This window comes from Helianthus annuus, chromosome 17, assembly GCF_002127325.2.
Source record: "Helianthus annuus cultivar XRQ/B chromosome 17, HanXRQr2.0-SUNRISE, whole genome shotgun sequence".
Lineage (NCBI taxonomy): Eukaryota > Viridiplantae > Streptophyta > Magnoliopsida > Asterales > Asteraceae > Helianthus > Helianthus annuus.
The window spans coordinates 11304879-11322014 of record NC_035449.2 but is presented as its reverse complement, the minus strand read 5'-3'; the positions used below and the strand labels follow the sequence as shown (position 1 = coordinate 11322014).

Genomic DNA, 17136 nt, shown 5'->3' with positions numbered 1-17136 from the left:
TCATAATTATAAAACGCATTAATTGATAAGTTGATATTTCTACATGACTCGAAACACTGATTGATCCTTACGAAGAATACGAAGTCCCGTTATGCAGATACAATTTATTTACGAAGGTAGAAGATTTCAACATACTCAAGGAGAATGTAGATTAGAAATGATCAAGGGAAGTCCAAGTTATACCGTATGAAGACAATGCAAATTGCACCACTCAATTCAAAGAAGACTACATCAAATATCAAGTTAAGCACTTGGTAAAAAAAGATTGGATTACATATCATCAAGATATAAATGCAAAATTGAGAGGGAGTAATATACACACTGTACTCTTTTTCCTTGACTAATTTTTTCTCCCACTGGGTTTTTCTTAGTAAGGTTTTAATGAGGCAGTATAACTGATCCTGAAGTGTCAGTTAATATCGGTCCTGAAGAACCGAGCCAATATTTTCCAACGTATAATGTTGATAGTGTATAATATAAAATGTCTGAGGGGGAGTGTTATGAATGCAACCATTTTATGGCCCAACCCAATGTTTATGGGCTTTAGTGTAACACCTCGAAAAATTTCGTCCAATAATGTCTTGACACGTGTCATAAGGTTCCGTTATGTGAAAACATACTTTAGAGGGACTAAAAGTGACAAACAGTGAAAACTATGGAACGTAAGGGTCCAAAGTGTCAACAATGGAGAAATAGGCTCTATGATAACCCCACATAATGTTTATAACCTTTAACGGATGGTTCATGGATCATACGACGCGGAAATTGCCTAAAAGTGAAGTATTGTAAACTATAGGGGCCAAAAGTGTCAACATGTTTAATTTATACCTCTGAGTGAACTTTTGGCAGACCCGAAGCTTGGTATAGCTAAAATATACTCACTAGAATATGTGGTAAAAATTTCATGAAGTTTCGTCAACGTATGAGAAAGTTATGGCCAAAACCGTACTTAAGGGACTAGAAGCGTCAACGTCGAATTTCAGGGCTTTTCGGTTGAGCGCAAAGTTATCCGAGGGCATTACCATGTTGGTAAAAGTCCTAAGGTTCTTAAAAACCAAGTTTGGGGGTTTACGGGTCGAGAAAAGTAGCCGAAACGGCACGTTCAAGCTCAGGGACCAATTCTGTCAATACACGAAAGTTGTTTGGCTGAACCAGAGGCCAGGCGACCCGCCTGGGAAAGCCCAAGCGGGCCGCATGGGGCTGCCAGCGACCAGATTGTGAGTTTGGGTCATTTTGAGTCCGATTCCAAGTGCATAACAGCTGGTCTTGCCTCCAATTAAGCCAATAAACTTTCATGCAAGCCTACCATCAACAGTAACCTCAAATCCCTGCTTTAAATCAGATTGAAGGGCCAATTCTTGATCATATTTCATAGTAACCAAAGTGCTCAAGAACACATTCTCTCAAGAACTCTCAAGGCAAGCTTTCTGGAGCATTTCTGAAGATCAAGGCCGACTCCTAGTTATCATATAACATCTATAGGACTATTGTAAGCCTTCAATTCGTTATTTAATCCATTCATGTTGTGTTAATTGCTAGAAGTCAAACTGGGGGTTCATAACCTTTGACTTTCTGATTAAACGAGTTTCTTTCAGTAATTTCTCGAATTGAAACTTGTTATAGATTAATATTTATGTGGGAAACAAACCCTCTAAAGGGTACTAACTGATTCCCACTACATGCATGCTTAATGTCGAGTCAAACATGGTTCTAAAAAGTCAACAGAAACGATTTTGGTGAAAAATAACATGATTAATGATATAGTTGACATGCAACCTGGTTGATCATTAAAAATGACTTGTAATAAATATAAGAATATGTTCTAAACATCATCCACTCGACAATCTATAGTATAGACACGAATCGGAACCGAAAGTCTTGTAAAACGATTAATTCGTGGACTATCGACTCGGATTCATACATGCATGTACAAGATCTGTATTGGGAAGTATTTTTGACCACTTTTATTTTAGTTAAACTTTCTGGAATTTTCGTTGATTGAGTCTATGTTTAGCCTATTCGAATGCTTGTTTCCGGTTTATGCATAAAGTTGACTATTTTGCCCTTTTTGATTTAAAACGGGATTTTTGGAAAAGTGAAAGGATAGAAATCTTTATTTTTATTATATAAACTTGCACCGAAAGTTTCGGATCAGTTGGTGGTCCAGATTGTGAGTTATGGCCATTAGCGTAAACTATATTATAAATTTACATAAACGGTCCTTTTTGCGTAGAACCCGTTTCTGGCCACGTTTTGGTACAAAACTTTTTACCAACTGATTATATATAATATTCTGGGAATTTTGATGATTTTTAATTAATTTTTGGCTGAACGGATCCTCGATCACCTAGCCATTTCGGCTTATGTCGGTTTTGACCGTTTTAGCCATAAAACGAGTTTTACACATCCATTTGACCCGAAACCTTTTCTACTGATTTTATATGATGAATAAATTATTTTAAGTATTCTGGAAATATAAAAATCTCAGATTTACTGTGAAAACCCGAAAACGCCCTTAAATCGTATTTTTAGCGTTTTAAGCGCTTAGTAAGCGTTGTACTTGTTTTAAACCTATAAAACTTATGCCTACTGATGTAAACCACATATTTTCATATAATAACAGTAAGTATGATATTTTGAACTCAGGTTTCCAGTTTTGGCATTTTTAGCCCTTGTGAAATTACTAAATTGCCCCTACGGTGCATAGTTTGGTTTTAAATGATATATTTGGTATAAGGGTCATACCCTACTGATATAATAAGTTATATTAAGTATATTTACTGTATGAACCAGACCCGAAACTCAGATTTCTAATTTTATCCTTTTATTATCTTTTAAATGACCAAAATGCCCTTCTAAGGCATAAATTGAGTTTAAAATTATCCCGGGCAATATAGAACATAACTTACTGATATAATATCATATTCTAAGCATATTAATTCAGGGAACTTGCATTTGAATCTTTTGGCTACCCGTATCGCCCTTTTCGCGTTCGGTTCGGTTTACGTAACTAGTTTGCGTAAATTGACCGAAACAGGTCAAACGATATCGTTTTTGCTTCAAAATCCAGAATGTATTTAGTATACCCGTATTATACAAGTATTCAAACTTGTCGGGTCTAAATCACATTCTATCCGGTCTTTCGCTTAATCGTGCGTAAACCGTATCACTCCTAAAACTAACCGGTCAAAGCTTAAGCTTAAATAAAAGGCCGTTAGGAATCTAATAGGTTAATTATAAACCTTTGTTCCAGATTAGGAAGCCCGGTAAAAGCTACCACCACTTATCGTTTGTGACTTATACTTGCTCAGGTAAATACATTTTGACTTATTTTCCCTATACGAGCTTGGGGTACGGTATTTAAAATACCGCTTGATCGGGCGCACAAGTCCTGCTCCCTATGGGTGTTCAGTCTTGAATAGCTTGTGTGATTTCGTTTAAACAGTTTTGTCTTACTTAAAGGCTTTGGGGGGTTTTTGACCGTGTCCCGGATATCCTTGGCATTATCTACGAGATGGCCACGACCAGAGCACGGGGTGTAGGCGTACACCCGTCGTGTATAACTCTTTGATGTGGTGTGTCAATTAAATCTCTAGCCCGGACAGTAGATCCCGGGCCACCAGAGATATAAGTGCATGTAAATCGTTCACAAGTTTATATTATATAATTATCCCAAGTTAATAAAATATTTATGCCTTGTGCATTTAAATATTAAATCATTTTCAAAATGAGTCGGTCGATTTGTATTTACCAGTGTAAACTGACGTATTTTTCCCAAAAGATTAAGTGCAGGTACTATACGGAAATAGGCTGGCTGTTTCCTAGAGAGCGTCCACAATAGTCTCGCAAACTCGGACGACATTTATCTGTTGAACTATTATTTTATCGTATTTTATTGATCCGCCTGTGGATCCATTTCAACGACTGTGATATTTATTATTGCACTTTAATTAAAGTTGAAATGTTTCTATTCTGCTTCCGCTGTGCATTATTATATTGTGTTGATTGTCTATGACGATGCCAACTACGTCACTGTACCCCACACCGGGCCCACCGGTGACACGTGGAATTTGGGGGTGTGACAGGTTGGTATCAGAGCCAACGCTGAGTGAATTAAACACTATCCTAATGTGTTTAATCTCAGTTACACAATTGCACATTCCTCGATTTTCGAGTCTAGACAAAGAACTTAGGAAATGTTCAAACATTTCGTTTAATTTATTTTATTTATTATTGCATTGTCATATATATTTTGTTGTACAACTTGTTTGACTTTTGACAGGATCAGGATGCCGCCAAGGATGAGAGGTCGTGGAGGATTTCCTACATCCCATGATCATGAGGCTGGTCCCTCGCATAGGCGGGCTCCATCTGCTACACACAACACAGCCGCTAACGACCTTTGGAGGTCTTTTGCTGAGCCTGCTAGGCATTCGGTTTCCGCGAGCACTTCTCCGTCATTACCCCACTCGTTTGGGCCCCATTCGGAGAACGGGCCCCATGATTCGCTTGGGTCATACATACCGTTGCACCAGTCACCGCACCAGCACCCAGCGCCAGCCTACCAGGGTTTGTATAACCCTAATGCCTATATGGAGGAGCCAGTGGGCCATAACCCACTTGGACAGGAGGACCACTTTTCTGGTGGTCACGGGATGGACGTGGACGAGGAGACGGACCCCTCGCTCCCACCATCAGGTACACCAAACCACCCGATTGAGATATCGGATGGGTCGCCATACACAGGATCACCATTTAATGGTGTGGACAGCTTCCAGGAGAGGTTCAAGCAGCATGATTGGTACTTCACCCCTAGCCACAACTCTCCTATGCTCCAATCACTCCATGGTACTCCGATGCTTCAATCGCTCCATGGTTCACCGGTGCACTCACAGCACCACTCGCAGCAGCAGCAGCTCCAGCAGCAGCCGCCTCTACCGCAGGACCTATCTGAGGCCCTGTGGCGTGACGTGATCACTCCGTCACCACCGCCGCCGCCAGTCTTACCTCCTCCGCCTCAGAGGCCTAGGAGGAACGCGCGCATGTCGACGCGCGGAGGGATTCGCATAGGCACCCCTCCACGTGTTAGTAGCAGCCGCTACACGTCTCTACCCGGGGAGTCTGAGACAGGGGAGTCTCAGCATCCCGTATCGGAGGTTACTTCTGTTCCGATCCCGCCTCTGCCGCCGCAGAATTTTGGAGAGCCGATCCCGGCTTATGCTAGTGCCGCTCAGTTCAACCCGTTCGAGCAGGTGTTCCCTCAGGGTTATGATTACACGGGAGACCCTTATTGGCAAGCTGTGAACTACAGCTCACTTCCGCATAGTGGTCCACTTGGAGACCCTTGGGCTGCTGGCCCATCTACTTTTGGTTACCCTCCGGGTTACCAGCAGCCACCGCAGCCGCAGCCTTACCAGCCGCCGCAGCCGCAGCACTACCAGCCACCACCACCGGCGCCTATGATGTCGCCACCGCAGGTTCAGGAGATCCTGCAGGGGATTGATAGCATGCGACGCGAGTTTCAGCACAATATGCGAGAGGATCGCCGACGCACCAGTGGCTTGTTTAAGAAGGTGTTCGATTTGCTCAAAGGAAAGAGCAAGAAGGATCGTTGAATCCTTCGATTATTATTTCGTGTACTCATGTCCCTGCGTGGACATTTATTCCAGTACTCTACCCCTGCGTGGGTATATCTATCATTCCCTACCCCTGTGTGGGTATGTTATCTTGTTAACCCCTGCGTGGGTTTGTTTTATTTTATTTGGATTATTATTGTACTTGTTTAGCCCCTGCGCGGGCATGTTATTCATGCTAGTTATGTTATTTCAAAGTCCCGTTTAGGGCAATTATGTACTAGTATTTTATTTGAAATTTGAAATGATTAATTTGAATTTCTCATTTTATTTATATGCATGAATATAATATTAAAATAATGGAAAATATCAATTTTTATTTGATTTGCCATTTTATAAGAATCTTAGTAAGGTATAACCTAGCCTGAATGCCTTATTAACAGGCCTGGCCCTGATGGTAAAACCTGGTTGAAAGGATTCAACTCCCTGTTAACATCTGAGAACATGTTAACATTCTGGGCTAAGCGTGATCTGTAAAATCACACGACCCACCTTTTTAATAAATTATCTACAGATTCTATCTGTATACAAGTCTATTAATGGCTTGATACCTACGGGTTATGACTAGGTCATATAGTGGCAGTTGTGGTCTATGACTCCCTGCCTAGTAAAGAAATATCTACAGATTTTATCTGTACACAAGTCTATTAATGACTTGATACCTACGGGTTATAACTATGTTATATAATGACAGTTGTGGTTTATGACTCCCTGTCTAGTAAAGGATTATTTGTTTAATTATACAATTTATAGTCCTATAAAAATCTAAATTTATAATTTAGTGATTGTCCTTGTGACTAGGCCTATGGTGCCAATATATATATTTTCATTCCTTGATTGCTAATAAGAGCCTGAATGGAATTTATTAAATTAACTGCTAAGGTTTTGATACCATGGTTAATAAATCGTCTAGAACGATAATACTGTTAGGTTCTAAATAAGACCTTGTCCTTTATTGTAGCTTAAAGCTACGATGGCCAAATCGGAAGAAACCAACAGTCATTCTGGGGAACGCTCAGATAATGCAAAGATTCACGTTACCGGTGCAGAATTGCAAGCACTGATTGATAATGCTGTCGCCAAGGCTATGGATAGGCAGTTCGGAGAATCTAGTGGTACTCAGAGTAGAACCCGCTCAGTGACGCATGTCAAAGCTAAGACTCATTCTGGGGCTCATAGTAAGCCGCCGTCTAAAAAGAGTGAGCCAAAGAAAGTTGAGGATGATAATCATTCCTCCAACCACAGCAGCGTTCCGAAGCAGGAGATTGAGCTGAAACGTGACACGTACAGCAGGTCCTGTACGTACAAATACTTTGTATCCTGCAAGCCCAGAGATTTCACTGGGGAAAAAGGAGCCGTCGACTGCATGACATGGATCGACGAGATGGACACTGTAGTTGATATCAGCGGGTGTGCTGATAGGGACGTCGTTAAGTACGTGTCCCAATCATTCAAAGGAGATGCGTTAGCATGGTGGAGGTCACTCCTACAAGCTGCCGGTAAGGCCACACTGTACGGTTTGTCGTGGGAACAGTTTGTGGCCCTGATTAAAGAGAACTTCTGTCCGCAGCACGAGGTCGAGCGAATTGAATCGGATTTTGTATCCTTAGTCATGAAGAACCTCGATTGTCAAACGTATCTTACTACGTTCAACACGCTGTCTCGTTTAGTGCCTTACTTGGTGACCCCGGAGCCACGTAGGATTGCTCGATTCATTGGGGGTCTGGCACCGGAGATTAAAGCCAGCGTCAAAGCATCAAGACCCACTACATTTAGATCTGTAGCAGATCTATCCCTCTCCCTCACTCAGGATGCGGTTAGATTGAGAGCCATGAAGAGCTCTGAGGAGAACAAACGAAAACGTGAGGAGGACACCTCACGAAGATCCGAAAAGCGACATAGAGGGAACAACGACCACCGGAAAGGGTCGGGGTCTAGGAAAAGTGATCATCAGTCGGGTGAGAAACCCAGATGTAAGATCTGTAGGAGGCACCACTTGGGGAGGTGTCGGTTTGAAACAAAATCCCAGTCTTCAGAGAAGCGATGTGGAATCTGCAAGTCCACCGATCATAAGGCTGTGGATTGCAAGAAGATGAAGGATGCAACGTGTTTTGGTTGCAACGAAAAAGGTCACATTCGGCCCAACTGTCCAAAGTTTGCGAAGAAGGCCGAGGAAGGAAAGAAGACTAACGCGAGAGTCTTCAAAATGGACGCAAAGGAAGCAGTCCTTGACGATAACGTCATTACCGGTACGTTTCTTGTAAACGATATTTTTGCTAGAGTCTTGTTTGATTCTGGAGCTGATAAGTCGTTTGTAGATAATAAGTTTTGTAAACTGTTGAACCTTCCTGTTAAAACCTTAAGCGTGAAATATGAGGTGGAATTAGCCGATGGAACCATAGAAACCGCCTCAACTGTTTTAGATGGATGTGTTATATCCATTAGGAATCATTCTTTCCCGCTATCCTTGCTTCCCTTTAAGCTAGCTGGATTCGACATAGTGATAGGCATGGATTGGTTGTCGAATAACCAAGCCCAGATTCTGTGCAATAGAAAGCAGGTGATAGTGAAGACTCCGTCTGGTGAGTCGCTCACTATTCAAGGAGATACCCAACATGGATTGCCCGAGCAAGTGTCCATGCTCAAGGCATCCAGATGCATGCAGAAGGGATGTGTCATCTATATGGCCCAAGTTACCATTGATGAGCCGAAGCCGAAGATTGAGGATATCCCTGTTATATCAGAATATCCTGAAGTGTTTCCTGAAGAACTACCCGGATTGCCACCGGATAGACAAGTAGAGTTTCGGATAGATATCATTCCAGGCACTGCGCCTGTGGCAAGAGCACCATACAGATTGGCACCAACGGAGATGAAGGAGTTGAGGACGCAGTTGGATGATCTATTAGCTAAGGGTTTTATCAGACCTAGCTCATCTCCTTGGGGAGCGCCAATCTTGTTCGTTAAAAAGAAGGATGGTTCGATGCGTCTGTGCATCGATTACCGTGAACTTAACAAGGTCACTATCAAGAATAGGTATCCGTTACCCAGGATCGACGATCTGTTCGATCAGTTGCAAGGAGCAAGTTACTTCTCCAAGATTGACCTAAGGTCAGGTTATCATCAGTTGAAGGTCAAGGAAGAAGACGTACACAAGACCGCGTTTAGGACTCGTTATGGACATTACGAGTTCCTAGTGATGCCGTTTGGGCTCACTAACGCACCAGCCGCGTTCATGGACCTCATGAACCGCGTCTGCAAACCTTATTTAGATAAGTTCGTTATCGTCTTTATTGATGACATTCTTATCTACTCGAAGAGCCAAGCTGAACATGAGAATCACCTTCGTTGTATTCTCAAACTTTTGAATCAAGAGAAGCTTTATGCCAAATTTTCGAAGTGTGAATTTTGGCTTCGAGAAGTCCAATTCCTTGGACATGTTGTAAGCGAGCGTGGTATCCAAGTAGATCCCGCTAAAGTAGAAGCAGTCATGAACTGGCAGGAACCGAAAACTCCTACCGAGATCCGCAGTTTCCTCGGATTGGCAGGATATTATAGAAGATTCATCGAGAACTTCTCAAGGATTGCTGCGCCCCTAACCTCATTGACCCGTAAGAAGAGTAAGTTTGATTGGGGCCCTAAGCAGCAGGAATCCTTTGACATTCTGAAGCAGAAGCTGAGCCATGCACCAGTGTTGACATTGCCCGATGGTATAGATGAATTTGTGGCGTATTGTGATGCATCGCATACGGGCATGGGTTGTGTACTCATGCAGAACGGCAAAGTCATTGCCTACGCTTCTCGACAGCTCAAGGTGCACGAGAAGAACTACACCACCCACGATTTGGAATTGGGTGCAGTTGTATTTGCTTTGAAGTTATGGAGACATTACTTGTATGGAACCAAGTGTATCATTTATTCGGATCACAAGAGTCTTCAGCATCTGTTCAATCAGAAGGAATTGAACATGCGTCAAAGGCGATGGATGGAAACTCTCAATGATTATGACTGTGAGATAAGATACCATCCAGGCAAGGCAAATGTGGTTGCCGACGCCTTAAGTAGAAAGGAAAGGGTTAAACCGATCAGAATCAATGCCAAGCGCATTGAAATAAGAAATAATTTGAATGAAAGGGTGTTAGCTGCACAGAAGGAAGCTGTGCTGGAAGCTAACTATTCTGCAGAAAAGTTGGGAGTAACTGAGGAGCAGTTGTCCCACGACAAAGATGGGATGTTACGCCTAAACGGACGGATATGGGTTCCAGTATATGGAGGACTTCGGGATGTTATCCTCCAGGAAGCCCACAGCTCTAGATACTCAGTTCATCCTGGAGCTGATAAGATGTACCAGGATTTGAAATCAAACTACTGGTGGATTGGTTTGAAAAAGTCCGTGGCCGAGTATGTGGCCAAATGTTTGACTTGTGCGCAAGTCAAGGCTGAGCATCAGAAGCCGTCAGGTTTGCTTCAACAACCTGAAATTCCCAAATGGAAGTGGGAAATGGTGACAATGGATTTTATCACCAAGTTGCCAAGGACGAAAAAGGGAAATGATACCATATGGGTCATAGTTGACAGACTGACTAAGTCAGCTCATTTTCTACCCATCAAAGAGACGTATAGCTCAGATATGTTAGCTCAATTATACGTCGATAAGATAGTAGCGCTACATGGTATACCTATATCTATTATCTCTGATAGGGATACTAGATATACGTCACATTTTTGGAAGAGTTTCCAACAGTCGTTGGGCACTCGTTTGAATTTCAGTACGGCTTATCATCCTCAGACTGATGGTCAGAGTGAGCGTACTATTCAAACTCTGGAAGACATGCTTCGAGCATGTGCGATCGACTTAGGTGGTAGTTGGGATAAGCACCTACCACTGATTGAATTCTCCTACAACAATAGCTACCATTCCAGCATAAAGGCTGCGCCTTTTGAGGCCCTATACGGTAGGAAGTGTAGATCGCCCATTTGTTGGGCAGAAGTTGGAGATGTCCAGTTGTCTGGACCAGAAATCGTCTTTGAGACGACAGACAAGATCGTTCAGATCCGTGATCGTTTGAAAGCTGCCAGGGATAGGCAGAAAAGTTATGCGGATCCTAAGCGCAAAGATTTTCACTTTGATGTGGGTGAAAAAGTGTTGCTCAAAGTATCGCCTTGGAAAGGTGTGATGAGATTTGGAAAGAAAGGCAAGCTGAGCCCGAGATATATAGGACCTTTCGAGATAATCGAACGTGTCGGGGCAGTCGCTTACAAGTTAAACTTGCCTGAAGAGCTTAGTGCCATTCATAATGTGTTCCATATCTGTAATTTGAAGAAGTGTTTCGCTGACGATTCACTGGTTATACCGCATACAGATATACACATAGACGAAAGTCTAAAGTTTGTCGAAAAACCTTTGTCGATCGAGGATCGACAGGTAAAGAAGCTTCGAAGGAAGCAAGTACCTATTGTTAAGGTCAAATGGGATGCCCGTAGAGGTCCCGAATACACGTGGGAAGTGGAATCCACGATGCAAGAGAAATATCCCCATTTGTTTGAATAAATCTCGGGGTCGAGATTTCTTTTAAGGGGGTGAGGATGTAACACCTCGAAAAATTTCGTCCAATAATGTCTTGACACGTGTCATAAGGTTCCGTTATGTGAAAACATACTTTAGAGGGACTAAAAGTGACAAACAGTGAAAACTATGGAACGTAAGGGTCCAAAGTGTCAACAATGGAGAAATAGGCTCTATGATAACCCCACATAATGTTTATAACCTTTAACGGATGGTTCATGGATCATACGACGCGGAAATTGCCTAAAAGTGAAGTATTGTAAACTATAGGGGCCAAAAGTGTCAACATGTTTAATTTATACCTCTGAGTGAACTTTTGGCAGACCCGAAGCTTGGTATAGCTAAAATATACTCACTAGAATATGTGGTAAAAATTTCATGAAGTTTCGTCAACGTATGAGAAAGTTATGGCCAAAACCGTACTTAAGGGACTAGAAGCGTCAACGTCGAATTTCAGGGCTTTTCGGTTGAGCGCAAAGTTATCCGAGGGCATTACCATGTTGGTAAAAGTCCTAAGGTTCTTAAAAACCAAGTTTGGGGGTTTACGGGTCGAGAAAAGTAGCCGAAACGGCACGTTCAAGCTCAGGGACCAATTCTGTCAATACACGAAAGTTGTTTGGCTGAACCAGAGGCCAGGCGACCCGCCTGGGAAAGCCCAAGCGGGCCGCATGGGGCTGCCAGCGACCAGATTGTGAGTTTGGGTCATTTTGAGTCCGATTCCAAGTGCATAACAGCTGGTCTTGCCTCCAATTAAGCCAATAAACTTTCATGCAAGCCTACCATCAACAGTAACCTCAAATCCCTGCTTTAAATCAGATTGAAGGGCCAATTCTTGATCATATTTCATAGTAACCAAAGTGCTCAAGAACACATTCTCTCAAGAACTCTCAAGGCAAGCTTTCTGGAGCATTTCTGAAGATCAAGGCCGACTCCTAGTTATCATATAACATCTATAGGACTATTGTAAGCCTTCAATTCGTTATTTAATCCATTCATGTTGTGTTAATTGCTAGAAGTCAAACTGGGGGTTCATAACCTTTGACTTTCTGATTAAACGAGTTTCTTTCAGTAATTTCTCGAATTGAAACTTGTTATAGATTAATATTTATGTGGGAAACAAACCCTCTAAAGGGTACTAACTGATTCCCACTACATGCATGCTTAATGTCGAGTCAAACATGGTTCTAAAAAGTCAACAGAAACGATTTTGGTGAAAAATAACATGATTAATGATATAGTTGACATGCAACCTGGTTGATCATTAAAAATGACTTGTAATAAATATAAGAATATGTTCTAAACATCATCCACTCGACAATCTATAGTATAGACACGAATCGGAACCGAAAGTCTTGTAAAACGATTAATTCGTGGACTATCGACTCGGATTCATACATGCATGTACAAGATCTGTATTGGGAAGTATTTTTGACCACTTTTATTTTAGTTAAACTTTCTGGAATTTTCGTTGATTGAGTCTATGTTTAGCCTATTCGAATGCTTGTTTCCGGTTTATGCATAAAGTTGACTATTTTGCCCTTTTTGATTTAAAACGGGATTTTTGGAAAAGTGAAAGGATAGAAATCTTTATTTTTATTATATAAACTTGCACCGAAAGTTTCGGATCAGTTGGTGGTCCAGATTGTGAGTTATGGCCATTAGCGTAAACTATATTATAAATTTACATAAACGGTCCTTTTTGCGTAGAACCCGTTTCTGGCCACGTTTTGGTACAAAACTTTTTACCAACTGATTATATATAATATTCTGGGAATTTTGATGATTTTTAATTAATTTTTGGCTGAACGGATCCTCGATCACCTAGCCATTTCGGCTTATGTCGGTTTTGACCGTTTTAGCCATAAAACGAGTTTTACACATCCATTTGACCCGAAACCTTTTCTACTGATTTTATATGATGAATAAATTATTTTAAGTATTCTGGAAATATAAAAATCTCAGATTTACTGTGAAAACCCGAAAACGCCCTTAAATCGTATTTTTAGCGTTTTAAGCGCTTAGTAAGCGTTGTACTTGTTTTAAACCTATAAAACTTATGCCTACTGATGTAAACCACATATTTTCATATAATAACAGTAAGTATGATATTTTGAACTCAGGTTTCCAGTTTTGGCATTTTTAGCCCTTGTGAAATTACTAAATTGCCCCTACGGTGCATAGTTTGGTTTTAAATGATATATTTGGTATAAGGGTCATACCCTACTGATATAATAAGTTATATTAAGTATATTTACTGTATGAACCAGACCCGAAACTCAGATTTCTAATTTTATCCTTTTATTATCTTTTAAATGACCAAAATGCCCTTCTAAGGCATAAATTGAGTTTAAAATTATCCCGGGCAATATAGAACATAACTTACTGATATAATATCATATTCTAAGCATATTAATTCAGGGAACTTGCATTTGAATCTTTTGGCTACCCGTATCGCCCTTTTCGCGTTCGGTTCGGTTTACGTAACTAGTTTGCGTAAATTGACCGAAACAGGTCAAACGATATCGTTTTTGCTTCAAAATCCAGAATGTATTTAGTATACCCGTATTATACAAGTATTCAAACTTGTCGGGTCTAAATCACATTCTATCCGGTCTTTCGCTTAATCGTGCGTAAACCGTATCACTCCTAAAACTAACCGGTCAAAGCTTAAGCTTAAATAAAAGGCCGTTAGGAATCTAATAGGTTAATTATAAACCTTTGTTCCAGATTAGGAAGCCCGGTAAAAGCTACCACCACTTATCGTTTGTGACTTATACTTGCTCAGGTAAATACATTTTGACTTATTTTCCCTATACGAGCTTGGGGTACGGTATTTAAAATACCGCTTGATCGGGCGCACAAGTCCTGCTCCCTATGGGTGTTCAGTCTTGAATAGCTTGTGTGATTTCGTTTAAACAGTTTTGTCTTACTTAAAGGCTTTGGGGGGTTTTTGACCGTGTCCCGGATATCCTTGGCATTATCTACGAGATGGCCACGACCAGAGCACGGGGTGTAGGCGTACACCCGTCGTGTATAACTCTTTGATGTGGTGTGTCAATTAAATCTCTAGCCCGGACAGTAGATCCCGGGCCACCAGAGATATAAGTGCATGTAAATCGTTCACAAGTTTATATTATATAATTATCCCAAGTTAATAAAATATTTATGCCTTGTGCATTTAAATATTAAATCATTTTCAAAATGAGTCGGTCGATTTGTATTTACCAGTGTAAACTGACGTATTTTTCCCAAAAGATTAAGTGCAGGTACTATACGGAAATAGGCTGGCTGTTTCCTAGAGAGCGTCCACAATAGTCTCGCAAACTCGGACGACATTTATCTGTTGAACTATTATTTTATCGTATTTTATTGATCCGCCTGTGGATCCATTTCAACGACTGTGATATTTATTATTGCACTTTAATTAAAGTTGAAATGTTTCTATTCTGCTTCCGCTGTGCATTATTATATTGTGTTGATTGTCTATGACGATGCCAACTACGTCACTGTACCCCACACCGGGCCCACCGGTGACACGTGGAATTTGGGGGTGTGACATTTAGGCTTTTAGAGATTTTATTGTACTAGTTTATATATACGATGTATATGTCAGTTGAATGGATGGATTGAATCATTTTTCTCCCTATATTTCTTTCTTGTTTATAACACTTTCTTCATTTTTCATGTTAAGACCCATTTGTATGTTAAAACGTATTTGTAACATCATATATTATATAAGCCTAAAGACAGAGTTTGTGTTATTTTTAGTCTAAATTGACATTCTTATATAAGGTCAAGCTTGAAATTAATTGAGGCGGCTTGGCTTGGCTTGGCTAGAGCTCTAGTTTGAAGTTAAACGAGTCAATGAGCCGACCCATGAGCCAAGCCGAGCTTGGGTCAAGCTCGGCTTGGTTACAAAATGAGCCAACTCGGCTCATGTCATTTCGCCTTAAGTTTTCTTAGCTAGTTTTTCTTAAGTTTATTTCGAGCGAGTTACGAGACGCGAGCTTTGTGAACTGAGCATAAGCCAGAGAAAGAACCAAATCCTTAAGAAACATGAAGTCCAATTAATACATTTGAAATTTCAGTTTATATAATTTTGAAAACTATACATCATCTTGACATCTTAGGCCTATATAAACTAAGTTTAGTCTCACTTTGCATTCACCCAAAACCACAATGACCACCTCCACCCTTTCCACTTTCCTTCTCTTCGCTCTACTTCTTCTTCACTCCACCAACGCAGCCGTTTTCAATATCCGAAACAACTGTCGATACACCGTTTGGGCTGGCGCGGTTCCTGGCGGAGGCCGGCGGCTTAACCCAGGCCAAACCTGGGCTTTAACCGTCGCAGCTGGCACAAAAGGAGCCCGTATATGGCCCCGAACCGGTTGCACCTTTGATGGCTCAGGGCGAGGCAGGTGTCAAACCGGTGATTGCAACGGTCTCCTCCAATGCAAGAACTATGGTACCCCACCCAACACATTGGCCGAGTACGCTTTGAACCAATTTCAAAATCTTGATTTCATTGACATCTCTCTTGTGGACGGATTCAATGTGCCGATGACATTTAAAGCCAGTTCTGGCGGGTGCCGCCGTAGTATCGTATGTACTGCGGATATCAATGGTCAGTGTCCTAGCCAGTTACGGGCTCCAGGTGGGTGCAATAACCCTTGCACCGTGTACAAGACTGATCAGTATTGTTGTAACTCTGGAAGATGTGGACCAACTGATTTTTCAAGGTTTTTCAAACAGAGATGCCCTGATGCTTATAGTTATCCTCAGGATGATAGAACTAGTTTATTTACGTGCCCTGGTGGAACCAACTACGACGTTATATTCTGCCCTTGATCGATCGAGGACATTAGATAAAAGAGGTGATCGAAATACAATAAGAACTGCAATATAGAAATGCAGTAATATGAAGTGAATAAGTAATTAAGGGGCTTCTTCCTTGATTATATATTGTAATACAGTAATGTCATCTTTAATCCAAATAAATAAATTATTACTGATATGAGTTTGATGATGTCCTTACTAAGTTTGAATACGAATGCAAACACCAACCCCAAACACATACTATGTCAAGAGTCAAAGTTACATTTCGACTCGTATCCTTATCAACTTTTTCATATGTACATGGTATATACTTATGCTAAGGTGATGTATAATCCTGGATATATAGAGATAAAAAAGTGTAGTAGACTCATAAGTGATATTTTTATTTCTGATTTTTGTAAGCATCTCTCTCATAAACTGCAGAAACGAAGGTTGTCAACAAAATCATCATCATCGCATACTCAGTAAATTCAACCGATAGCAAAGCTAAGGTATGATATGAGGATAGTAAGATGTAGACAGCCTTACCTCTACCCCGTAGGAATAGAGAGACTGCTTCCAGTGAAAGTGAAACCCCCGTCTCGGTAGTAGTTTTGCATCAAGCCTTGGACACAAGACACGTAACACTCACTCAACAAAGAACGATTATGTACCCCCTTTTCTTTCAACTATCAATGCCATCACGTGATGCATGATTAACCGTCCCCACCTTTTAACACTATTTTTACGAAATGATGCATATATACATTATATGCGTTTACCGCATGCGAAGCGTAAAATCCTAGTCAATACATTGTATCTATAAAAGCATGATGCTGTTGGATATCAGAATGTGAAAAAACGGAAACGAACAAAAAATATTGGGACGATTTTCTGGGTTTTTTTACTAACTCAAACTTGAATACGATTACATGCAAAGAAAAACTTATATTACTGAATGACAAAACATGAATGACTTGAAAAAAACAAAATAAAACCCTCATACGCAGAGAATAACTAGGTGGGTCCACTACCCCACTTCCATACTTCATGGTTTACTTCCCATGTTCTTCTAACTGCCCATGATACCCGGTCTTCCGTTTTTTTTTAACTTCATCA

The 17136-nt window shown here is 41.0% G+C and overlaps 1 protein-coding gene across 1 annotated transcript; it reads left to right on the top strand.

Moving 5' to 3' along the window:
• The first annotated feature begins 15371 nt into the window (after positions 1-15371).
• On the top strand, positions 15372-16185 carry LOC110923439 (protein P21-like). The gene has a single exon (XM_022167530.2). It carries the CDS (start codon positions 15379-15381, stop codon positions 16048-16050), a length of 672 nt encoding a protein of 223 aa, XP_022023222.1. The 5' UTR covers positions 15372-15378; the 3' UTR covers positions 16051-16185.
• Positions 16186-17136: the final 951 nt, after the last annotated feature.

Coding starts and splice junctions, on each gene's coding strand:
- LOC110923439 (XM_022167530.2), top strand. CDS start 15,379: ATGACCACCTCCACCCTTTCCACTTTCCTTCTCTTCGCTCTACTTCTT.